The sequence below is a fragment of the Eumetopias jubatus genome, unplaced genomic scaffold (genome assembly GCF_037043125.1).
Source record: "Eumetopias jubatus isolate StellerSeaLion01/CBP00866 unplaced genomic scaffold, mEumJub1_p1.0 scaffold_9, whole genome shotgun sequence".
Taxonomy (NCBI): domain Eukaryota; kingdom Metazoa; phylum Chordata; class Mammalia; order Carnivora; family Otariidae; genus Eumetopias; species Eumetopias jubatus.
This window is the reverse complement of record NW_028274815.1, coordinates 49,336,095-49,357,646: the sequence shown is the minus strand read 5'-3', so window position 1 is coordinate 49,357,646 and position 21,552 is coordinate 49,336,095. Positions and strand designations below refer to the sequence as shown.

Below are 21,552 nucleotides of genomic sequence, written 5' to 3'. Positions count from 1 at the left end.
AGTAGCCCGTTACTTTGCAGGAGTCGGTTTTTCCGCGGGGCGGAAAAGGCCTGTCAGCATGTGTCCCTATCATTTCCAGCCCCCTTTCCTTGCAGGACCCCATGAGTAAGCTGTGGCGGCGTGGTAGCACCTCTGGGGCTATGGAAGCCCCTGAACCCGGTAAGCGCGGGTCGATAAAGCAAGTTAGGCGTTCGCAGAAAAGGAGTGCCCTTTTTGCTCTTCCGAGCCTCCGGGGTACTTCGCTACAGGTGGGAAGGAGAAAGGCGGGGCTGTTTATGGTAACAGCGTGTACCGCGGGAAGAGTGGGGTCCCTTGGGGGTATTGGGTTCTTCCAGGCTTTCCCTGCCCCTCCCTCATCTACACCGTTGACAGACTCTCCTCACGCAGGAGAAGCGCTGGAATTGAGCCTGGCGGGCGCCCACGGCCATGGAGTGCACAAGAAAAAGCACAAGAAGCACAAGAAAAAACACAAGAAGAAACATCATCAGGAAGAGGAGGCTGGGCCAACGCAGCCGTCACCTGCTAAGCCCCAACTTAAACTCAAAATCAAACTGGGTGGGCAGGTCCTGGGCACCAAGAGGTGAGGCCAAGAAAGCCAAGGTTTTACTTGGGGGACTTTAGGAGCAGGCAGAGATAGAAGGAGAAGCTGGCAAGGCTTTCCAGCAGACAGAGAATGGACACTGACTTCAGGGCCCAGGTGAAGGCAGAACCCAAGACGGTGTAGGGGAATGCTGGTTGTACTACCAAGCAGGAGGAAAGAACTGCTCATCTTACACAATGGTTGCTTCTCTGCAGTGTTCCTACTTTCACTGTGATCCCTGAGGGTCCTCGCTCACCCTCCCCCCTTATGGTTGTGGACAATGAAGAGGAACCTATGGAAGGAGTCCCCCTTGAGCAGTACCGTGCCTGGCTGGGTGAGAAGAATCTGGAGGTGGGGACACTGGGTTTCTCATTATACCTGGTGAAAGGAAGAGGGTTGGTTCTGAGGAGGGTGAGAATTTTGAGTGTCTCAGTATTAACTTGGCCAAATCAGGGTTCCCCATCTGAACAATTCTACTTTTAGCTCTCCAACTTTGCTTTCCAGATGAAGACAGTAATCTGTCCCCCTCCCCACTTCGGGACCTGTCAGGGGGCTTAGGAGGTCAAGAAGAAGAGGAGGAACAGAGGTGGCTGGATGCCCTGGAGAAGGGGGAGCTTGATGACAATGGAGATCTCAAGAAGGAGATCAACGAGCGGCTGCTCACTGCTCGACAGGTGAGTTGGTTCATTCTTTGTTCGCTGGCTAAAAATATATTGAGAACTTCCTGTGTCCCAAGAATGTTGCTAGGCAGTGGGGATATCAATGGCAAAAAAAAAGGAGAAGGTTTCTGTTTTCATGGAGCTGGTATTTGTGTGTGTGTGTGTGTTGGGGGGAGAGGAGTAAGTAAGTAAATAAATAATTTTGAAAAGTACAGTTTAAACAAAAATAGGATGATGAAGTAGAAAGTGGTGGGAAGAGACAACACTAGATAGGGAAGGCAGGGAAGACCTCTCTGATGAGATTACATTTCCAATACCAGAGGAGCCTTTCAAGTAGAGACCAGTAGGTGCAAAGACCCTGAGAGTGCAACACGCCTAGTAGTGGCTAAGGAGAAAAATAAATGTGACTAAAGCATGAAAAGGTTGTATGCAGGAAAGTGATATATTTGATTTATATTTCAGTAGATTACTTTGGCTTCTTAGTGGAGGTAAGGAGTAGAAGCAAGACCTGCCAGGAAGCTGTTGAAGTAGTCAGGTGAGAGATGGTGGTGGCTTGAACCAAGGTGGAATTTGTGGATATGGAGGAAATCAGATGAATTCTGGATATGTTTTGGAAATAGATACTTGTTGGGAGTCAGGGAGCGGCCAGAAAAGAGGAATTAAGGGTAACCCTGAGTTTTGGGCTTGAGCAGTTATCCAGTTGACGCTATACCACTGAGATGAAAAGATTTTTTTTTTCCAGGAGAAACTATATTCAGATCTTGTGTCATGTTAGAATACTTCCAAAATCAAACAGAATTATCAGTCAAATGTTTAACTAGACAGACAAGGCAAAGCTTCAGAAACAAAACAAAAAATCTGAAGCAGTTACTTCTAAAAAGCCATCCCCTTAAGTAGCATCACATACTTGTCATAAACCTGTAATTTTCCATTTTAATTTAAATACTGTATTTAAAAGAAACAAAAATAGGTTGTGGGTTGTTTTTTTTTTTTTTTAATTTGTGTAATGTGTTAGCAAATTGTTTAGCAAAATAAATCCTCCTGATTAGGAACATAACACATTGAAAGGGAGAAGAAAGATCTCAGATCCATATATACAGCAACACCACTGTAAATACACCGCATAGTCACCCTGAGATCTATTTTGTTTTCAATGCATATCAGAGTTTTCAAAAATGACAGCTTCTTGTGACTACATGCTCTCAATTTGCTCAAATGCTCTATCTGGGTGAGATGCCACTTGTTTAAGAGCAGCTTCTGACTGGCCACATCTATGGATCCACTGTTAAATCTGTATCACCTCCAGACCCTCTTTCTTCAATCGTAGTATCATCCGATGACATGAAGTAAAGATCCTTTCCCACTGTTTGGAATGAGATGAAAAGATTTAAAACAAAAAACAAAACAAAACAAAAACCTCTGGAGAGGTGGTAGAGTTTTGGTACTCAGGCCAGGCAGGAAACATGAATGCTTTTCTTCTTTAGAGTCAAGGTTCTAAAGATGAAAGTCTGGAGATCTGGGAGGAGGCCGTACAAACGCACCCGGAGAGGGTGCTCATTCCACCCCTTCTCTCAAGGCCAGTGCTCCTCAAGACCCTGCTTTCCAGATCCCCAGATCCCCTTGCCCCCGTTTGGGCAGACCTCCCCTCTCTGACATCACTCGATCTGTCTCTCCCCAGCGAGCTCTGCTGCAGAAGGCGCGGAGTCAGCCTTCCCCGATGCTGCCGCTACCTGTGGCTGCGGGCTGCCCGGCCCCGGCCCTCACCGAGGAGATGCTGCTGAAGCGCGAGGAGAGGGCGCGAAAGAGACGGCTGCAGGCGGCCCGGCGGGCGGAGGAGCACAAGAACCAGACTATCGAGCGTCTCACCAAGACTGCGGCGCCCAGCGGGCGGGGAGGCCGAGGGGCGGCGCGGGGCGAGCGACGGGGAGGGCGGACCGTGGCCCCGGCCCCCATGGTGCGCTACAGCAGCGGGGCACAGGGTTCCACCCTTTCCTTCCCACCTGGCGTCCCCGCCCCCGCGCCAGTGTCTCAGCGGCCGTCCCCATCTGGCCCTCCTCCTCGATGCTCCGTCCCCGGCTGCCCACACCCGCGCCGCTACGCCTGCTCCCGCACGGGCCAGGCGCTCTGCAGCCTTCAGTGCTACCGCATCAACCTGCAGATGCGGCTTGGGGGACCCGAGGGCCCCGGATCCCCCCTTTTGGCTACTTAAGGCCCTGACCTAACCTGGACTCTGCGCCCTCTCCCCTGCCCCGTTTTCATTATTTTACCCCCCTTATTAAATTTCATCCGATGCCTCGACTTATACAGAGTTGGGGAAATGGGGTATGGGCAGGCCAATGTCCCGTACACACATTTTGCCCTCACGAGAGATTGCGTCGACACCTGGGAAACAGGCCCCTAGGCCGCAAGAAGACTTGGGCGGACTTTTGGGGACAACCCCCGCCCCCGCCCCCGCCGCCGCCGCCCCGCCTCTCCGCCTCTTCGGGTGGGATTACCTGGCTTGGTCGGGCCTTCGGCGTCATCGCTGAAAGTAGCGCTCAGGCCAATCAGCGGAGACTTTGCTTGCCCGGACGGCCGTTTATTGGCTGATTATGCAGAGCCCGTTCTGTTGTCCATATTGGCTATTGTCGCTGTCAGTCAGGGCCATGGGTCGAATCTTGCCCCACTCTTTGTCTGTGTAAGCTCTTGTCGTCTGGGAGAGTGGCGGAGGCGCTGCTGTAGATTGGTCCCTGGGAGAAACCTCTGGTCCGTTCCTATTGGCCCGTCCGCCGGCGGGCATCGCTGATTGGTAGGGCCGAGCAATCTGGGTCCTAGTTGGCAGAGCTCTCCCCGGATGGAAGCTCCAGCCGCGGAATGATGGAGGCGGCAGCGAAGATGGGCCGGGCAGGGACCATGGCGGTGGCGGCAGAAGTGGCAGGGGCGGGGCGCCTGGCGATAGAGGAGGCTGTGGTCTACAGGGGGCTGTAGGTGGAGGCATGGCTCAGGCCAGCAGCGGGAACGGCAGCGAGGAGGCCTGGGGGGCACTTCGCGTGCCGCAACAGCAGGTATCCCAACTGCTTCAAAAGCCTATCACGACAGCCATTTATTTCTCTTTCCCCTCTCCTTCTCCCTTCCTTTTGGGGGGTTGGGGAGGAACTCACGTAGCCAAAGATACTGTGAAGTTCCTAAATATGTCCCTTCTACTCTTTGTCTAAACTTTGTAACGTAGATGCAGTTGACTTTGCCTGCAGCTTCTTAGACCCCCCATCCCATGGCTGCAGTGGAAGCTTGCAGTGGCTCTCCAGAGACCAAAGGCATAATGAGGCCCAGGGAAGCTCCCTCTGTCTTGCAACAGTTATTTGTGATGTTTTTCTGTGTGCCTGTTGTCACAACAGAGTCCGGCAGCGTCTTCTCTTGAGGGAGCAATTTGGAGAAGAGCTGGAACCCAGACTCGCGCCCTGGATGCCATCCTTTATCATCCACAACAGTCCCATCTGGTTGGGAGCACTGCTCTGGGTCTCATATGGCCCTTCCTGAGACCCAGGGGTGGAAAGATCCAGCGTGGGGTGGGGAGGCAGACCGTGCGGGGGATAATGAAAGCATCCTAGCATTGGAAATTACCTTAAACCCCTTACCCATTGTTTGAGACTCTGAGATAGGTCAGACTGCCCCCTGGCTTCTGCCCAAACGCTCCCTTAACAGAAAACACCCTGGGGAGCCAGCCTGAGTGTGAGAGAAGTCTCTCTCTATGCAGAACCGAAATCGGCCTCTTTGTATGTCCACACCTTGCATCTTGTTCTCTAGACAGATTCTTGTTATTCCGAATCCTCTTCCATGTCAACAGCCCTTCAGATATTTGATCACTTCTCTCACCATCACTCTTCCCCTCCCCACAGATCTCTCTGAGCTCAACTCGGCTCACAGGGTGGGACTGTGTCCCTGCATGCGGGGGGGGGGGGGGTCGGGGTGGACAGTGCCTGGGGCTGGGATCTCCCTTGGTTCTAAGTGCCTCCTTGCTCCCAGCTTCGAGAGCTCTGCCCAGGAGTGAACAACCAGCCCTACCTCTGTGAGAGTGGCCACTGCTGCGGGGAGACGGGCTGCTGCACCTACTACTATGAGCTCTGGTGTGAGTCTCCAAGGGGGCTATTCTTGGGTCCTTCTGCCCACCCTCCCTTGGGCCTCAAAATTCCAACCTTCATGGACCTTTCTCTGCCCAGGAGGTATCTAAGACCCTCCCTCCTCACCCCTTGCAGGGTTCTGGCTGCTCTGGACTGTCCTCATCCTCTTTAGCTGCTGTTGCGCCTTCCGTCACCGGCGAGCTAAACTCCGGCTGCAGCAACAGCAGCGCCAGCGGGAGATCAACCTGTTGGCCTACCACGGGGCATGCCATGGGGCTGGCCCTGGCCCTACCGGTTCACTGCTTGACCTTCGTGAGTGGCTTGAGGCTCTGGGCCCACTGGCAGTGGCCCCTCCCAACCCAGAACCCTGAATCATCCCCACATTCCCTTTTCGGACATTTCAAAGGCACCCTTTCCCTGATAGCAAAGGTACCACTACCCTACCGCTGGTTGCCCCACCAACCATGCCATCTTTCCTGCAGGCCTCCTCAGCGCCTTCAAACCCCCAGCCTATGAGGATGTGGTTCACCGGCCCGGCACACCGCCGCCTCCTTACACCGCAGCCTCAGGCTGCCCCTTGACTGCTTCCAGTGACCGCACCGGCCGCTCCTCTGCTTCTAGCTGCCCTGCCCACTGCGAGGGAACAAATGTGGAAGGTGTTGCCTCCCACCGGAGTGCGCCCCCTCATCAGGAGAGTGAGCCTGGGGCAGGGCTGAGCCCTGCCCTCACACCCCCTTCTTGCCGCTATCGCCGCCTGACTGGTGACTCAGGTATTGAGCTCTGCCCTTGTCCTGACTCTGGCGATGGCGAGCCAGTCAAGGAGGCTAGGGCTAGTGCCACCCCACCAGATCTGGAGGACCCTTGTGTGCTGCCCCTCGATCCTGTACCCCAGGTATCTCCTGTGGGGCTAGTTTCCAGTGAAGGGGACCTCCCATAAACAGTTTTGGGAGGGTGGCTGGATTCCTTGCCCACCAGAAACAGCCCGGGGCCCATATCCTCGAGTTCTCCTTGGCCTCTCCCTGCCGCCTTGAATCTGCCTGAAAGGGGTGGAGTCCTGAGGAGAGCGGCGGTGTTTGGGGGACTGTGCTAGCTGTACCCCCAAAAAACATACACAGGAGCCTTTGATCTCATTAAAGAGATGTGAACCAGCTGCTTGTGAATTTGGGTGGACCAGTGCTCAACTTGCTGCATTGCACTTGACCTAACTGGATTTGGAAGGGATATGTAATGGCCACTTTTCCCACCTTCCTCTGAAGAATAGTAGGCAGCCCTCAGGTCTGGACTGAGCTAAGACCTCTTGGTGAGGCAGAGCTGGCAAAAGCAATAGAGCTTGGCATCGTTTTCCAATTTATTTAGAAAAATAGACTCTGAATTCACGTTCACCCCAGGGCTACGTGGGATGACAGTAAGGAGACACCTGAGATGAGCTGAGGAGGGTTTGAAGCACTAGTATCTGAGGGCTGGGGGCAGAAGCTAGAGACCTTGTCCTTCTGTTCCAGAGTGGGGGCCTGGCATCCCTCTCAGCCTCCCTCTTCAGTAGTCTTCAGCCATGGCCAGTAGGACAAGGCTGGTCCAGCCTTGGAAAGGGCGGCAGCCCATGCCCCGCCCATCCCGGTCACTATACTGCTCCCAAAGGAAACCCGTGGCCTGATACTGCCGCCACACGTTGCCCACAACATTGGCACGGAGCTCACTGTGGAGCTTAGCAGCCCGGGCCTGGTGGGGACCCTCTAGATGACCATAGTGGTAGAGAGCCCCTAAGGCTAGGTAATTGACATTGAGCCACACGGCACCCCGCCAGTATGGAGGATCATGCTCTGAATTGCGCTGGCCATAAAAGGGGCTGGAGGCTGCAAGGGAGCGCAAACCAAAGGGGCTCCAGAGATGGCGGCTGTCAGCTAGGACGTCCAGCAGGGGCCCAAGGCGGGAGGAGTTGGGGTCCAGCAGCCGCAGCAGCATGGGAAAAAGACTGACATAGCCCAAGGCATCCACGTACTGTAAACGAGGGTGGGGCCGGCCCACCACCCGCACCAGCCCCTGAGGGGGCCGAGGCTTCAGCTGCACTGCTCTTGTGTGGTTTCCAAAGTCTGCAAAGACTCCTAGCTCTGGGGCCCAGTGCAGCTCATCCAGGCTCTCTTCTGCCTCCAGTGATGCAGCCAGTGGGCCCAGCTCCGCAGCTGCCTCCGCCTCACCCAGCTGCTCTGCCAGCCGTACCAGCACACGGGCACCCAGTGCCACCCAGCACCGCAGGTCCAGGTGCCGCTCGCTAGTTGAAGGATGCGAAGCCCGGGGATAGTCATCCAGCCCCGAAGGCAGTGTCTTAGGGTTCAACAGGGTTGGCAAGGCAGGGTCCCGGCCCCGCCAGCGATAAGATAGTGGCACTGGCCCTTCCTGACTCTTATAGAGCCAGGAGAACCAGGCACGCAGGCGGGGGAAGGCCCTGCGGAGGAAGGCAAAGTCAGCAGGGTCACCACTCTCTAGCATGTAGGCTATAGGCAAAAGCAGGGTTGGGGGATTGGCGTGTGCTGCCCTTTGCACCAGGAATTCTGGGGGCACCCGGGCTCGGGCCTCATCCCCCAGCACCTGTTCTCGTCCAATCCAGCCATCAGCATTGAGCAGCCCCAGCCAGTGACCTAGGACCTCCCGCGTAATGCGGGGATCCCACCGCTGGACCACCAGCTGGTGAAAGCCTTCATCCCAAAGGAAGCCTCGTGGGAAGAATGACCGGGAGGGCACTGCCGTGAAAAGAGGGACAGGTGGAAAGAGGGCTGGGTCCACCTTCTGCTCAGACCCCTCAACCCCCATGTCTGCCAACACCAGACCCTGTCCATAGAAGTAGCCAATCCCACCAAGGAGGCCACTGAGGGCAGCCTGACCCAAAGTCTGCTCCTCAGGGCTCAGGCCCTTCCCCTTCAGTTGAAAAGTCTTCTCAAAGTGCTCTCTAAAGGCATCAGCATGGCTCTCCAGGGCTTGGGTCAGCAGGCTGCCGGCCAGCTGCTCCAGGGGTTGGCTTCCTCCTGCACGGGCACTGCCCGATTCAAACACCAACTCCACAGAAAAGGGGACTTTCAGTGTCACCTGTTGTATCAAGAATTGCCCTTGTCCCTGTCCTTGCCCACTTGGGCCTTTGTCCTCCCACTTCAGAGATCCTGGCAAGCCGAGGTAGCGTTCAGGGGAAGCCCCTGGTGGCCGGTGCTGAAACCAGCTATTTAGGCGACTCTTCACCATCTCTGTCAGCAAAGGAAGTCCTGGGTTGGAGGACCAGAAGACATTGTAGCTTGAAGAGAAAAAGATAAATAGAAAATTACTCAGGAGAATATGGTGAGGATTATAAAGAGAAATAAGAGGAGATCAGCAGTCAGAATGGAAGGGTCTTGGCAATGCAGAGGACATGCAGCCTGGTGAGAAGGGGAAAAAATGGTGGAAAGAGGGTAGAGTGGGGGAGATTGAAATCAGGCTAAGTCCGCATCCATACCACCTCTACCAGCACCCCCACCTTTTCTCTTCCCCTAGTTACCTGCTATACTTAGGGGCAGTGTCCCCTGGATTGGTTGGTGCCATAAGTGTAAAACGGAAGTCACCAAGTTCACTGGAGTGCCCACTGATGAATTTCAACTGCCCCTTGGCCCCAACCTCTGGCACTAGGACTTCCTTGCCATCTGTCACCACATAGAAGAACAGGGACACCAAAGGGAGGGTAGAGGTACCTGAGGTCTGGATGACCAAGGAGGACAGAAAAACACAGCATTAGATTAGCAGTATCTCCTGAAAATTCAGCTTTACTGAAAGGGGCACCATGCAGGAGCAACATGGTAAACATACATCTACAGTGTTGAGGGTCAGTGAGGATAAGCACCCAGTGAGATGAGGTATAGAGCTTTGCACAGGGTTCTCTGGGAAATAATAGAATGCTTTTGTGTCATGTACTATGCTAAGAACGCTACACATCATTTTCTTTCAGTCATACAGTTCTATGAGTTAAGTGCTATTTGTATCTCCATTTTGCAAAAAGGAAACCATGGCTTATGGATAGTAAATAGAGATGGTCATATAAACAAATGTTCAAGGCAGGCAGCCAGACTCAGAGCCCCTGCTGTTAACTGCCACATCATACTGCATTTGCTGGCAGCAAAGAAAGGGTGAAGGGAGTCTGGGCTGGGGGAAGGGTGTCCTGAGGCCCTGACCTGAGGTTCTACAGTCACTCTCCAGCTCCAGTCCCCTCCGTGCTGACCCCCAGGCCTCTTGACGAACTCAGTGGTGAGCCTTAAGGCCCCATCCTGGATGTGTTGCCGCCCGAAGGAGAGACCGTCGTGGAACTCCCAGCCATAGGGACCCACGCCGTCCCCCTGCTCACACGTGTGCCTGAGCTTAGGGGTCCCCGGGGTGGCGCCTTGCTGCGCCCACATCAGTCCTGGGGGTAGAATGGCCACGTAAGTCAAAGAGAGAGCAGGGGACCTGTCCCTCTGGGTCTCCAAGAGTTTCAGGGTCATCCCTCCTCAAAACTCTCCTGAACCACACCCCTCCCCACTCTTGCTCTGGCGTGAAGCTGGGGCTCCCAGATTAAGAGTCCGCCTGCCTACCCGCCCGTCCCGAGGCCCAGTTACCGGTGAGGAGGGGCTTCGGGCTGCGGGTCTTCATGCCGAAGTAGACGTGAGGGCGGTAGGTGCCCCAGAAGAGGTCCGGGGCCACGGCGGGGCTGGAAGAGTCGGGAGGCAGTGCCGGGGGCGCCGAGTGCAGTGTGACCGCCCTCCGCGCACGGTGCCACGCCAGCAGCCAGCATCCTGACAGGCCCAGGGCCAGAGACAGGACCACGATGCCCAGAGCCGCTCTCCAGGCAGAACCACGGGCCTCGCCGCCCCGTCGTGCAGGGCCACCCCGAACCGCCCTTTCAGTTGTCCGCGGTCCGTCTGCTGGCGCTCCGCGGCGCCGCCGCTCGCCCCGAGCCATCCTAGAAGAGAGGTCGGCGTTGCGGGAGCTCGGAGAGGCGGCAATGGAGCCCGGGTCCTGCTTTGCCTCCCGGCTTTGCGCGCGGCGCACCGGCAGCCACAGATCTGTCAGCCGAACCCGCCTGCCCGCGCCTCCCGCTCCGCTTCCGCCTCCTGCCGGAAGCCCCGCCCCGCCACGTCCGATTAAGTCTCCGAGTCCGGAACCGCCGCCACCGGCCTGGCAAAGGGCTGGTTGTCTCCAGGGTTAACGTTTCTTTGGCCACCTCGCGGATTTCACAAGCTAGTAGAGAAAAGTAATCTCACATTGGCTTTTTTGTTTTTCAAAGGACTATATATTAAGAACCTGAAACTCCATCCCGAGTGTTTTACATGTAACCGCCCCAATCAGGTGGCTGAAAACTGGCCTAGAAAGTTAAAGTAACTTGGCCCTGGCCACAGAGCCAGGAAGTGGCTAGCTTGGAGCCCAAGTGTATCTGAAACAGACTGGATCACTTTGCCCACGCCCTTGCCTTCTTTCCTAGTTAAGTGGAGTGTGCCGGAGTGGACCCAAGAGGAAGCCTGAGATCTGTTCCAACAGTGTCTTTAAGCGACCCTCTGACAGTTTAGGATTCCTTATCTAGATGAACCCTAAAAGGACCGTAACGGTGGTGCATGCATTTTAAAGAATGCATTTTACCCCCTCTAGTCTACAACTCAGGAAGCACAGAAGCTTAGGGAAAGGATCAATTATATCCAGGTCAGGGAAGGCTATAGGAAGTGGCATCTGCACCTCAGGTGGACCTAGGAGAGTTGACATTACAATTAATGGTGGTTCAGAAAAGCAACTTGGATTCAGTTATTTCTCACCAACAGCTTGGCATAAAAGTTATTTTCATAAAGTACAAGTCCCTATCATCCTTTAAAAAACCCTACTCAACACCGTGATGCTACTCTAGCTATTATCACACCTCCCATCCAAACTCATTATATAAAGCTAATACTGTATGTTGCATGTTCACTTTCTATTTTGCTATAATCTGATATCTGACCCCCCCCCCGCCCCCGGTAGACTTTTCGCTTTTTCAACAGTCACCTTCTGACCAATCCCAATGGTCACTCCTGTCTTCATCTTTCTTGCTACCATTGCATCTAGTTCATATCTCTATTGCAGCACTCATTACATACCCGAGTTTCATTATTCATCTTTGTATGCAGTACTAATCAAAGTTACAGGTACAAGGTAGATAGTAAATATTTGTAAATTCTACACATGTTTATTGCACACTATGCATCAGGCACTATGTAAAGTGCAGGGGACACAGAGAAAACAGCCCCAACCTCAAGTGCACAGTGCCAGCATTCAATCTATGTTTACAGCAATGTCTGAACCATCCCCATTTTTACAGATGAGGAGAGTGGTAAAATCTGGCCAGAGAGAACAGCCAGTTAACCATCAAGCTGAGGAACTACAATCTAGGCGGTCAGTATCCTTTCGGCTATAGCATAAGGCCCTAGACAACACTTGTGCTCACGGTAATGTTCTAGGCGCTTTACAGTTATCAACTCAATTTAATCCTCTCAACAGTCCTAGGAGATAGGTACTATTATCCCCATTTTACTAGTGAGGAAACAGGCACTGAGACTAAGTAATTTTCCCACAGTCACAGAGCTACGTAGGGACGAAGTTAGGATTTCAACCCCAGGAATTCTGGCTCTTTACTACACCATACTTCCTCCTGGTAGGTTGTTTTTTGGTAGTTTCTTTTTTAAAAGGGGAGGGGGAAAAACTCGCTTTTGAAGATTGCACCCTTTTAAGCAGAGCAGCAGTGTACTATCGCTGTAGCAAAGTCATGGAAAATGTATTTGGCAAAGGACACAAGCAGCCAGGGTCAAGAGATCCTTGATTGCCTAGCTAAGCATTCTGAAGTTCTCTAAACCTGTGGCCATCAACCATTTTTCCTACAATCCGAGGTAAGAGTAATTCTATACTGCAACCAAGTACATGCAGATACACACATATATACATACTTTCTATTTTATATATGTATATTAATGATTATAGGCTGAAAAATTTCTTAAAAGAATACTTCCCGTTCCTGTGCCATGCACTCTCATACTTTTTGTTCTATTTTACTTTTGTTTCTTAAAGACTGATTTATCCCCCTAAATTGATTTCATGATCCACACCCAGTATGAGAATCATGTTAGGCACAATGTGAAACAAGTAGTAGCAAGACATAAAAACAGTGATGTGCTTTGAAAAATAAAGTTAAGCAGCGGAAAAAACAATCAGAAAAAAAGGAGACTGGGTGGAGAATACAATGATACAGTTAAATGAATGGGAATGGAGAAAACATTTCAGAAGCTTTTGTTTAAGACAGAATATTCTAAACTTACTGACTAGATATGCAGGGAAAGGGAGAGGGCAGAACCAGAGATAATGCTATGGTTTCCAGCCCCAGTGGCTGAGCAGATGAGTGCCCTTAAAAGTAATGGGGAAGACAGGGGAAGAGACAAGTATAGGTGTATGTAAGATTATCAATTCTATTTTGGACAAAGAGTGTTGTGGAATTTGGAGGAAATCAGTAGTATGTAACCTGACTTTAGCACAGTAGTTGAGATTAGAGCCAAACAGAAATGCAGGATTTAACCCTCTGTTATGACAGAGGATGAGATGCCCCAGAAAGAGAAAAAAGTGAAGGATGAGAGCAGTACACTTTTATGATTAAAAGGAAAAAGACCCAAGAGGAGGAGAAGTTCCACAAGGGAGTGAATTAAAAGTGACAGATGCTACTGAGATGGAAAGATGAGGACCGAGAAAAACAGCACTGGATTTGGCTGATGAGTAAAAGGTACCTTGAGCGAGTGATGGGAGAAGCCAAATTCAACAGGGGTAAGCACGCGGCGATGGTAAGAAAGTGAAATAAATTCAAGTTTGTCCAGGCCCCTATCTGATCGTGTCTCGTTCCAGAAACGTTGGCTTATCAGTAATCACAGGACTCTCACTTTTTTTTTTTTTTTTTTTTTGGCGCTCCGTATCCCTTCAGACGGTGATTCGAGTGATGAAGTCTTTCAAGCTCTTCTTAGGTAGGTATCCTAGCAATCCCAACCTAAAATCTGATTGTTGGGCTCTTCTGTGCTGTCAGCGCCCGGTACCAGCGCCGGGCTTGTCCCCGCTTCCCGCTGTAGCCCTGGCCTGGATGTGGGAGGCAAAGGCTGTGAGCATTTCCTGGGCGGTGAGGTGAGCGCCGCGCATAATCAGGCGATGCCCGTCTCCTGGGGAAGAAACAAACGAGTCAGGCACCGGGAGGGCGGCGGGGCCGGGACTGAGGGCCCGCGCGGGCTGCCCGACACCCCTCCCGCCCGCCTCCCCACCGGAGCCCACCGAACAGCACGTCCACGCAGGGCTCGGAGCCGTCGTGCCTCACGTCCGCAATCACCGAGCAGTTGAGGTTAGTGGAACGGACCTTCTCGCTGCTCACCGCCTGGAGGAAGGTCCTGCGGAGGGAAAACTGCTTGAGCGCTCGGCCGAGGGGGCTAGACCCCCGGCAGGAGGAAGACGCGGCCCCTTCCCGTCCCCACTCCTTCCGCCTCGTACCTCGTCGACTCCACATTCTTCTCGAAGGGGCAGAATTGAACCCGAACCTGCTTCACAGATCGGAGGCCGAGCCGAGCCAAGGACGCCGCCATGGTGACCTCCGCCCCGGAAGGCCTCGTACGGACGGAAGTGTCCTCTACTGCAACGCTCCCCTTCCTGCCCTCGGCTGCTGCGGGGTGCGGCTCTCCGACCCTCCGACTCCGGCGCCAGCGTTCGGTGGTGCTTGCCCCCCACCCCGACCGCCGCCCCGGGCTCCCCAGCCCGAGAGGAGGAGGAAGTCCAGCAGGGAGGGAGGTAGTTTCCACACAGGGTGTGGAGGGCCCCAAAGTAAGCGGTCAGTAAACACCTATCATTAACAGTCCTCTTGGACCACGGTGAAGACGATAAATATTGCAAAAGCCGTTGCGCCTGGCTCCGATAACACGTCCGTCTTCTGCAGCCTTTACCCCTTACGTACGCTGTACGCGGCTGTGCCAGATCTAGGTCAACACCATCTTAAGCGCTGGTCCCTTCGGTGAGGACACGACCATGGCAGGGATTATACAGCTACCAGGGGGTAAACCCTACTCTGGTAACTGAGGATTAAACATGTTGAACTCTGAGTAACCACAGTTTAAACGTGAAGGTCCTTTAGCCCAGTATTCTTAAGTGACTGAAGATAGCTACGAGACAGCGAGTACAGGGTAACAGAACCCTCGGGACTGATCCAAGTGTAGAAATGCCTATTCCACCTCTGTGGTTCCTAAACTAACTTTGTGTTTAGCCTGGCTCCTGGGACTTAAAAGTGGCATCCTCGTCTCTCTGCTTTCTATTGGTTTTTCTCTTTCCCTTTCCTCTGGGATCCAACCCTATGGCCCTTCTCGCACCACCTAGCCCTGAGAGGTCTTCACTGTTGGGGAACTAGGCCTGACCTCCAGGTTCCAGGCTGTGGTTTGGCTCTTTACTCTGGATTGCAGGTACTGGATTGATCTTGGATTCCTCGCTTATAACTCCAGGCTCTATGTAGCTTGTGGTTCTCAGGTCACCTTTCTTCTAAGTTCCCAAATGTAGGCTTCTTTAATATGCAGTTCTAAATGTCTGGGCTTTTCCAGCCAGAGATGGGGAGCTCTGACTTTCTGGCTCCTGGTCCCAGGCTCCTTAGGATTCAGGACTGATCCCCAGGCAGGAAAGAAAAGGCAAGTGCCATCGGGGGCGCTGGTGCTGCCTCAAGGCAAGCCAGGCCTGCTGATTTCCCACCAGGTAAGCCTCCGGGCTAGGCCCCCCTCCCCATAGTGTGCTTAGCAGCTGAGCTGTCTGGGCTGGGGGTGCTCCAGGCTGAAGAGGGGGCTCCAAGCTTTCCAGGCTGTTGAGGCTGCTGCTGGGCAGTTCCATGGACTGGACCTCATTGCATGTACCTGAGAAGGCAGGAGTGGAAGACAGGCAGTGGGCAGGAGGAGGGGGTTTGACCACTAATGACAACCACACGAGGTCACTGATGAGGATGGGAGGTAGGGCACGTAAAGTAGCAAGGGGCAGAGCAAAGAGAGCCTAGAGTTGGGGAACAGTGACTCACAGCAACAGGGAGCCCTCCTCTGGACCTCAGGCTTGGGCAGGGGCTGCTGGAATAGACACAGCAGGGCCCCATCCAGCCTCTGGAAGATGTTGAGGGTGAGCAGAGTCTGGCGAAGTTCAGGGGACAGGCCCCACTGCTCCTCCTCCAGCAACTGCCGGACCACTCCAAAGTCTTGTCTGAGCTGCAGCGCCCCCTGCAGGCTGAATGAAGGCCAAGGTACAATGCGGCCACCTGCCTCTACTGCCTCTCCAACGGCTCTGCCCCACCTATCCCCTCCCCTTTTCCAGTTCCATCCCGCCCTCTGCCGTTGCCTCCTTTTCTCCCCACCTGAACCGGATCCCATGCGCGAGGATGTGGTCAAGCCAGGCACCCAGGAGGGCTGTCAGGGCCTGGCCAAGGGCAGGGGCCTGGGCTTGGGGTGGCAATCCCTGCAATCCTTGCAACACAGGCTCCAGTACAGTGCGAACAACCAACCCAGCATACTCGCTAGGAACGCTGGGCAGTTCTAGAGCGAGAAGAGAAAGGACAGGATATGAGGCTGTGGAGCTCCGCTGAGCCCCTGGCAGTGTTTGCGGGAAGATGATAGGATTTGCAGAGGCATAGAAGGCGAGGACAAGGCTGGAGACAGAGGAGTGGAGCTAGGATGTGGAGGGGACGGGAGACTATTATCCCCTGGGAACTGTGGAAGGGCATGCTGGGAAGAGGAGTTACCAGGAGAGAGACGATGCCGCCAGTACCGACCCCGTGGCATGTAGAGTTCGAAGCCCTGTGTGGCTTGTTTATGACATTCTTGAAAAAAGAGACCTAGTGACTCTTCAGGCAGGAGCTGTGGACATATGGAGAAAGTAAAAGGGGCTTATCTGTTAGGGACTTGCCAAGTTATGATGCTCTTCTAAATCTGAGGTGTTGAACCTGGCTTCCATAAAGCCCTAGAACAGAATTGTGTGCATAATTCTATGGGCTTGGGCGGTTTTGAGGAGAGATGCCCTAGCTTTTATTGGGTTTTCCTAAAGGCCTGGACCCCGAAAAGATTACAGACAATTGACATAGGATTACCCTGCTCTCCTCAGCTTGGTTCAGTGTCTAGAAATCCTCCGGGATAATTTTACTCTCTAGGAACACGAATAGGAAAAAAGGGGAGACACCCTCACCACTACGAATGTTCCAAAGCAAATGCTAGAGAGGGGGGTCTGCATGATCTATAGATAGGCAGAGGCTGAAGAAAAGAGGAATTGTATGATCTACATCCATGAAAGGAAGGCAGGAACTATATGCAGACCAGGAGCAACAACTGTAACTTTCTGAGATTCAGGAACTTTGGAATGTCCTTACACTGAGTATTTTTTACACCCTACTTCCATTTCCCCAGAGTAAACTATAAAGCAAGAAAAGGCCCATGTGCTGGTTTGGTTTCTGTGCTTTGATAGGTTATCTTTTTGGAATGGGAGAGCAAAAAAGAGGGGGGTCTCTACAGCCCATCCTGGAGAGGAACCCCAAGAAATGGGTAATGTGGTGGCAGCTCTGTAAAGGCAAGATGACTGAATGCCTGTTAGCCTGAAGGGAAGAAGGGGTCTGGGGGCCAGACGGGGGGAAGTGGAGCCCAAGCAGTTCCTGGTACATATCTGTCCTGAAAACAGCCTATCCTAAATCCAAATTCTTCCTCTCCTCTCCTGAAAACCAAAACTCCCTCTTATTTATGGCAAAGAAATGACCCTGTTGTCAACTGACATTTGTTAGGAATCTCCCTGCACTCAATACTCTGAGGACACACAAGGTCACACTATGAAATAGTCTTTCTGTCTGGGATGTCACAGCCCACCTGAGGAGAGAACTTACAATGTCTGATTCCTCTTTCCCATCCCAGTGCCATATGCAGAGGATGCCCAGAGCAGATACCCAACAGTGCAATCACCAGGCAGAGGAACGAGGCATGCAGAGTCCTTCCCACAATGGTTAGTTCACGTGCTAAGCACACTGTCCCTCTCCCTGTTCTCACAACTACCAAGAGCCAAACGCTTCTCTTATATCTCCTCACCTCCCAACCTGACCACTATAGCTGGGTCAGACTCTATCACAGCCTCCACACCCCTCCTGCTCTTCCCATGGCTTTCCATCATTCATGAGACAAAGCCCAAATTCTGTGGGCTGCTGTTCAGTGCCCTCCACAATTTTATGCTTTCTTCTCCACAGTCCCCCACCCAACCTTGGACGAAAGTGTGTGTGTGCATGCATGTGTGTGCACACACACACACGGAGTTTCTGCTTTGGTCGGGTCATCTCCCCACTACTCCCTAAAGGAACTAGGAACTTCCCACCTCCAGTAACCTCTGCCACTTGTCTGAGGCTGCCTAGCCACCAGCTCAAGCCACAGACCCTATATGGAGCCTCCCTAATGACATGCCTGCCGTGGCCTGCCTTCCTCAGAGTTCCCATGGCCATCACTGTCCAACATCCTCATGAGGAGCCTGCTCTGGGGTATGTTTAGTTGAAGGAGGCAGTAATAAATTGAGGTGGAACAGGCAGATGCAGATGGTAGCTTAGGGCTAAACTGTGTGTGCTGTGGGGTGGGGGGAGGGGAGGCGCAGCGCATAGCACCAAAGCACTGTGGGTAAGCAGGAGTGCAGAGAGAAAAGGAGCATCGGGACAAAGCCCGAACTCTGTAGCCTTGCCCCTGTTCAGGGCAGAGGAGAAACTTGGGCAGGAAGAGAAAACAAAAAAACAGAAACATCTTCCATAGTAGGAACAGATACTGTACAAAATGGGGAAAAATTAAAATAGAAGTATAATAATTTTATTCATAAGTTTAGAATAAAATAAAATATTAGAAGACAGACAAGAGTGGATGAAGGTTATCACTGTGGAACAGGAAGCAGAGGTGGGGTGGGGGCAATTAAGGTGCTATGTTTTTCATTAGAACCTTCTGAAATAATATCCTATTTCACATTTAAACTATGGACATGTATTACTTTAATGAAAATGTAAATGATATATGTAGAAAAGAGGAGAAACATTGTCTCAAAGCTAGTAAGTAAAAGGAGGGGCCCCTGGGTGGTTCAGTGGTTAAGTGGCTGACTGGCTCAGGTCATGATCTTGGGTCCTGGGATCCAGACCCCCCACCCCCACCTCTGTGCACTCAGCAGGGAGTCTGCCTGTCCCTCTCCCTCTGCCCCTCCTTCTGCTCATGCTCTCTCTCTCTCTCAAATAAAAGCTTTTTTTAAAAAAAGTAGGCAAGGGGCGCCTGGGTGGCTCAGATGGTTAAGCGTCTGCCTTCGGCTCAGGTCATGATCCCAGGATCCTGGGATCGAGTCCTGCATTGGGCTCCCTGCTCCTTGGGAGCCTGCTTCTCCCTCTGCTTCTCTCTCTCTCTCTCTCTGTCTGTCATGAATAAATAAATAAAATCTTAAAAAAAAATAAAAATAAAAAAGTAGGCAAAAGGAAAGAATCAATCATTTATCTTGCTTTTTCTCTATAAAATATACTTCAAAGTAACCAAGTAATTAATGAGGGCAAATTTTATTTTATAGGAGTAAGTCAACTAATAAATGAAGAAGATATGATAGAACTGGAATATCACCACTTTGCACCCCCTAATAAAATAATGGATCTAGGTAGTGATCATCAGTGGCTATTAACATCACAAAATGAGAGCCTGACATATAGGTGAAACAAAATTGACCATGAGTTGATAATTGTTAAAAGCCTCAGTGGCAGGAATATGGGGTCCATTATACTCTTCTCTCTAATTTTGTATATGTTTGAAGTTTTCTGTAATAAGCTAAGGAAAGAGAGAACAAAAAATGAACAGAGCAAGAAAAAATAAATTCAGCAGAGACTCCAAGGAGATTCCAAGTCACTGGAATGTTCCACAACTACCACCACCCCAACCCCCAAACTGGGCACAGAACTGACTCTTAAACTGCCACTGTCAGGGCCCCTGCTCTTCTCACCTGGATCTGTGCAGTTAGCTTCTGGATCTCCAGGCCCAGCTGCTGCTCCACTTCCAGGGCCAAAATTTCCTCTGAGGCCAGTCTAGACAGAGCTGCTGCCTCGTGCAATAGAGGCTTTGGCAGAAACAGGAAGTGAAATTTGAGCCCAGCCCAGACTGCTCCCCTTCCCATTCGCTAGCTACTCACAGGTAAGTTCTTCTGGATCAGGACCAGGAAGGAACCTGGGGCCCACGCTGCCAGATGCTGCTGAGTTTTGCCCAAAAACCAGACCAAGGTGGTCTGCAGGGTACAGAGCCCCAGAGCAAGTGGTGCAGGACCTGGGGAGAGGAGGATGCAGTATCTGAGGGGTCACAGAACCCCTCTGGGAGGGGGCAGGCTTCAGAACAGAGTAAAAGAATAAAGGGGACATATTCAACTGTTCTGTTCCTCCATCCCCAGCACCTTGTCTCACCTGGAGGCTGACAGAGGAGTAGCCCTGACCTGGGTTCTCGAAGGGCATCCAAGAGAGGAGGGAAGAGCTGTTGCAAAAGTTCAGTGGTATGAGAGGATGAGGGAAGGCTGCTCTGATCTTCACCAGCAGATCCCAAGGCCTGGCAGAAACCTGAGGATGAGGGATACGGTTTGATGAGGAAGGGGCAATCTGGGGCTGTTTCACTCCCAATGCCCCTTCCTTCTCACCTTGGTCCCAGCTCCAGGTAAGAGACTGATGAAATAGGTTGCGACACAAAGAAGCCAACTCCTTCTCACACTCCTGAGGCAGGGATGCTAGTGGGAGAAATGGCTCTGGAGCCTGAAAAGAAGGCCTCTCTTTTCCAGAACCACTGCCCACTCAATGATGGGGGAAGAGGGGAGGCTTCCACCAAGACTGAAGACTTGAGTGGAAAACAAGACTGGCCTTGAAAGCCCAGATGCTATAGCCTGTCGGGTGGGGAGGGGGGCTAGAGGGGTGGGAGTAAGCGGTGGGGGTGGTAGTGTTCATTCTAAAGGGCCTGCTTTTGCAGTCTGGCTGGAAGGGGAGTGACGTGGCTAGGGAGAAGAAAGAGATCCCAGTCTTCCCCAATGCCCACCCAGGCCCATCACTCACCCTGACTCAGGGCCTGACTCAGCTGTTGTGCCGCTGCCCTGCGGTCCCTCCAGGGTCCTAGACTTAGGTCCAGACTCTGAGCACAAGCTGCCCACAGCAGGGTCCAGTACCGGCTCCAAAGGGCTCCAGCCCCTTCAAGCCCCAGTCCACTGCTGGCTGAATCCGCCACGTCCCCCAGCAGCCCCAGCAGCCCGGGCAGCAGCTCCCGCTCCTCTTGGCACCGACTGCGGAGCTGATCCCGCAAGCCCGATCCCTTGAGCGCCTCATCTAGCTGACGAGCCACCTGGCAACCCCGCTCCCCCGTCAGGAGGCGGAGCACACGGGCCGGCGGGAAAGGGCGCGCTGCCCCGGGGACATGGCTCAAGGCTTTTCCCTGCAGCTGGTGGTAGGCGGGAAGTGCCAGCAGCACGTCGGCAAGTTGGGACGACAAGCCGGGGCTGGCCGGCTCGCGACCCAGAGCCCGAAGCTGCATCTCGATGGCAGCATCCAGGCGCTGGGTTGCCAGTCCGACGGGACGCGCCAGGAGGTGCCGTATGGGAGTCTCCCGCAGGCCGATTCGCAGGACAGCCCCTCGGGAAGGGTGCGGTAGCAGGTCGCGGCAGAGCTGAGGCAAGGGGCCGGGGCCGGGGACCTGCGCGCTGGGACTCAGGATCCTCAGGAGGCGCACGGCCGCCTGTAGGTGGCGGGCGCAGTCCCGGGCATGGAGGAGCTGCTGCCGCTCGCGATGCAGCCGCAGCAACACCGCCCGGAGACGCTGCAGCGCGGGAGGTATCGGGCGGCCGGCTGCGGGCTCCCGCCACGAGTCCGCGGCGCCTTCCTCTTGGTGCTCTCCTGCGTCCGCCGGCGCCGCCCACCACGGCAGCCCTCCCCGAGCTCCGCGGGGCCGCGGGTACAGGCAGGGGATGCTCCCGGCAACCGGCAGCCACGGCCAGCCACGAAAGTCCCCGCGAGGAGTCCCCGCCTGCCTTCTCTCCCACTGCTCCTCCGCAGCGCCTCCGGGTTGCGCCATCAACGGCGGCACGGCAGCGAGCGGAGGCAGAAGGCCACTGGAGCGAGACGCCTGGGCCGTGGGGCGCCGTGTCCGGAACGAACCTAACGATTCCCACCTCC

General features: G+C 53.4%; 5 protein-coding genes across 9 annotated transcripts; 2 read left to right on the top strand and 3 right to left on the bottom strand.

The window, feature by feature from the left end:
* On the top strand, window positions 1-3,537 carry INO80B (INO80 complex subunit B). Its single transcript, XM_028116385.2, has 5 exons — window positions 1-159; window positions 388-580; window positions 796-914; window positions 1,085-1,254; window positions 2,918-3,537. Exons 1-5 carry the CDS (start codon window positions 102-104, stop codon window positions 3,446-3,448), a joined length of 1,071 nt encoding a protein of 356 aa, XP_027972186.1. The 5' UTR covers window positions 1-101; the 3' UTR covers window positions 3,449-3,537.
* A 506-nt stretch (window positions 3,538-4,043) lies between these two features.
* Window positions 4,044-6,363, top strand: WBP1 (WW domain binding protein 1). 3 transcript variants are annotated; one of them, XM_028116386.2, is made up of 5 exons: window positions 4,131-4,283; window positions 4,614-4,715; window positions 5,242-5,344; window positions 5,472-5,648; window positions 5,819-6,363. In XM_028116386.2, exons 1-5 carry the CDS (start codon window positions 4,215-4,217, stop codon window positions 6,271-6,273), a joined length of 906 nt encoding a protein of 301 aa, XP_027972187.1. In that variant the 5' UTR covers window positions 4,131-4,214; the 3' UTR covers window positions 6,274-6,363. The 3 variants fall into 3 exon arrangements, with proteins under 3 accessions (XP_027972188.1, XP_027972187.1, XP_027972189.1); XM_028116387.2 differs by lacking the exon at window positions 4,614-4,715 and having other exon boundaries at window positions 4,044-4,283; XM_028116388.2 differs by lacking the exon at window positions 5,472-5,648.
* A 308-nt stretch (window positions 6,364-6,671) lies between these two features.
* On the bottom strand, window positions 6,672-11,308 carry MOGS (mannosyl-oligosaccharide glucosidase). Its single transcript, XM_028116379.2, has 4 exons — window positions 9,941-11,308; window positions 9,521-9,747; window positions 8,854-9,050; window positions 6,672-8,613 (listed from the first exon to the last, which is right to left on the bottom strand). Exons 1-4 carry the CDS (start codon window positions 10,281-10,283, stop codon window positions 6,870-6,872), a joined length of 2,511 nt encoding a protein of 836 aa, XP_027972180.1. The 5' UTR covers window positions 10,284-11,308; the 3' UTR covers window positions 6,672-6,869.
* Window positions 11,309-11,513: 205 nt separating this feature from the next.
* MRPL53 (mitochondrial ribosomal protein L53) lies at window positions 11,514-14,071 on the bottom strand. Its single transcript, XM_028116389.2, has 3 exons — window positions 13,860-14,071; window positions 13,647-13,759; window positions 11,514-13,537 (listed from the first exon to the last, which is right to left on the bottom strand). The coding sequence occupies exons 1-3, from the start codon at window positions 13,949-13,951 to the stop codon at window positions 13,404-13,406; spliced, it is 339 nt and encodes a 112-aa protein (XP_027972190.1). The 5' UTR covers window positions 13,952-14,071; the 3' UTR covers window positions 11,514-13,403.
* Window positions 14,072-14,214: 143 nt separating this feature from the next.
* CCDC142 (coiled-coil domain containing 142) lies at window positions 14,215-21,533 on the bottom strand. 3 transcript variants are annotated; one of them, XM_028116135.2, is made up of 9 exons: window positions 20,443-21,533; window positions 20,037-20,123; window positions 19,810-19,959; window positions 19,545-19,675; window positions 19,359-19,472; window positions 16,123-16,237; window positions 15,739-15,916; window positions 15,412-15,611; window positions 14,215-15,253 (listed from the first exon to the last, which is right to left on the bottom strand). In XM_028116135.2, exons 1-9 carry the CDS (start codon window positions 21,449-21,451, stop codon window positions 14,997-14,999), a joined length of 2,241 nt encoding a protein of 746 aa, XP_027971936.2. In that variant the 5' UTR covers window positions 21,452-21,533; the 3' UTR covers window positions 14,215-14,996. The 3 variants fall into 3 exon arrangements, with proteins under 3 accessions (XP_027971936.2, XP_087882574.1, XP_087882573.1); XM_088026448.1 differs by lacking the exon at window positions 19,359-19,472; XM_088026447.1 differs by lacking the exon at window positions 20,037-20,123.
* Window positions 21,534-21,552: the final 19 nt, after the last annotated feature.

Excerpts from the sequence above, each read along its gene's own strand:
- INO80B (XM_028116385.2), top strand. The coding sequence starts at position 102 with ATGAGTAAGCTGTGGCGGCGTGGTAGCACCTCTGGGGCTATGGAAGCC. Across the intron at positions 915-1,084 it reads GCAGTACCGTGCCTGGCTGG|ATGAAGACAGTAATCTGTCC; the intron begins GTGAGAAGAATC and ends TTTGCTTTCCAG. Across the intron at positions 1,255-2,917 it reads GGCTGCTCACTGCTCGACAG|CGAGCTCTGCTGCAGAAGGC; the intron begins GTGAGTTGGTTC and ends GTCTCTCCCCAG.
- WBP1 (XM_028116386.2), top strand. The coding sequence starts at position 4,215 with ATGGCTCAGGCCAGCAGCGGGAACGGCAGCGAGGAGGCCTGGGGGGCA. Across the intron at positions 4,716-5,241 it reads ATCCACAACAGTCCCATCTG|CTTCGAGAGCTCTGCCCAGG; the intron begins GTTGGGAGCACT and ends CCTTGCTCCCAG. Across the intron at positions 5,345-5,471 it reads CTACTACTATGAGCTCTGGT|GGTTCTGGCTGCTCTGGACT; the intron begins GTGAGTCTCCAA and ends CACCCCTTGCAG.
- MOGS (XM_028116379.2), bottom strand. The coding sequence starts at position 10,283 with ATGGCTCGGGGCGAGCGGCGGCGCCGCGGAGCGCCAGCAGACGGACCG. Across the intron at positions 9,748-9,940 it reads CCCGAAGCCCCTCCTCACCG|GACTGATGTGGGCGCAGCAA; the intron begins GTAACTGGGCCT and ends TTCTACCCCCAG. Across the intron at positions 8,614-8,853 it reads ACTGCCCCTAAGTATAGCAG|CTACAATGTCTTCTGGTCCT; the intron begins GTAACTAGGGGA and ends TTTCTCTTCAAG.
- MRPL53 (XM_028116389.2), bottom strand. The coding sequence starts at position 13,951 with ATGGCGGCGTCCTTGGCTCGGCTCGGCCTCCGATCTGTGAAGCAGGTT. Across the intron at positions 13,760-13,859 it reads AAGAATGTGGAGTCGACGAG|GACCTTCCTCCAGGCGGTGA; the intron begins GTACGAGGCGGA and ends TTCCCTCCGCAG. Across the intron at positions 13,538-13,646 it reads CTGCGTGGACGTGCTGTTCG|GAGACGGGCATCGCCTGATT; the intron begins GTGGGCTCCGGT and ends TTTCTTCCCCAG.
- CCDC142 (XM_028116135.2), bottom strand. The coding sequence starts at position 21,451 with ATGGCGCAACCCGGAGGCGCTGCGGAGGAGCAGTGGGAGAGAAGGCAG. Across the intron at positions 20,124-20,442 it reads GAGTCAGGCCCTGAGTCAGG|CATCCCTGCCTCAGGAGTGT; the intron begins GTGAGTGATGGG and ends TTCTCCCACTAG. Across the intron at positions 16,238-19,358 it reads AGCTAACTGCACAGATCCAG|CTCCTGCCTGAAGAGTCACT; the intron begins GTGAGAAGAGCA and ends ATATGTCCACAG.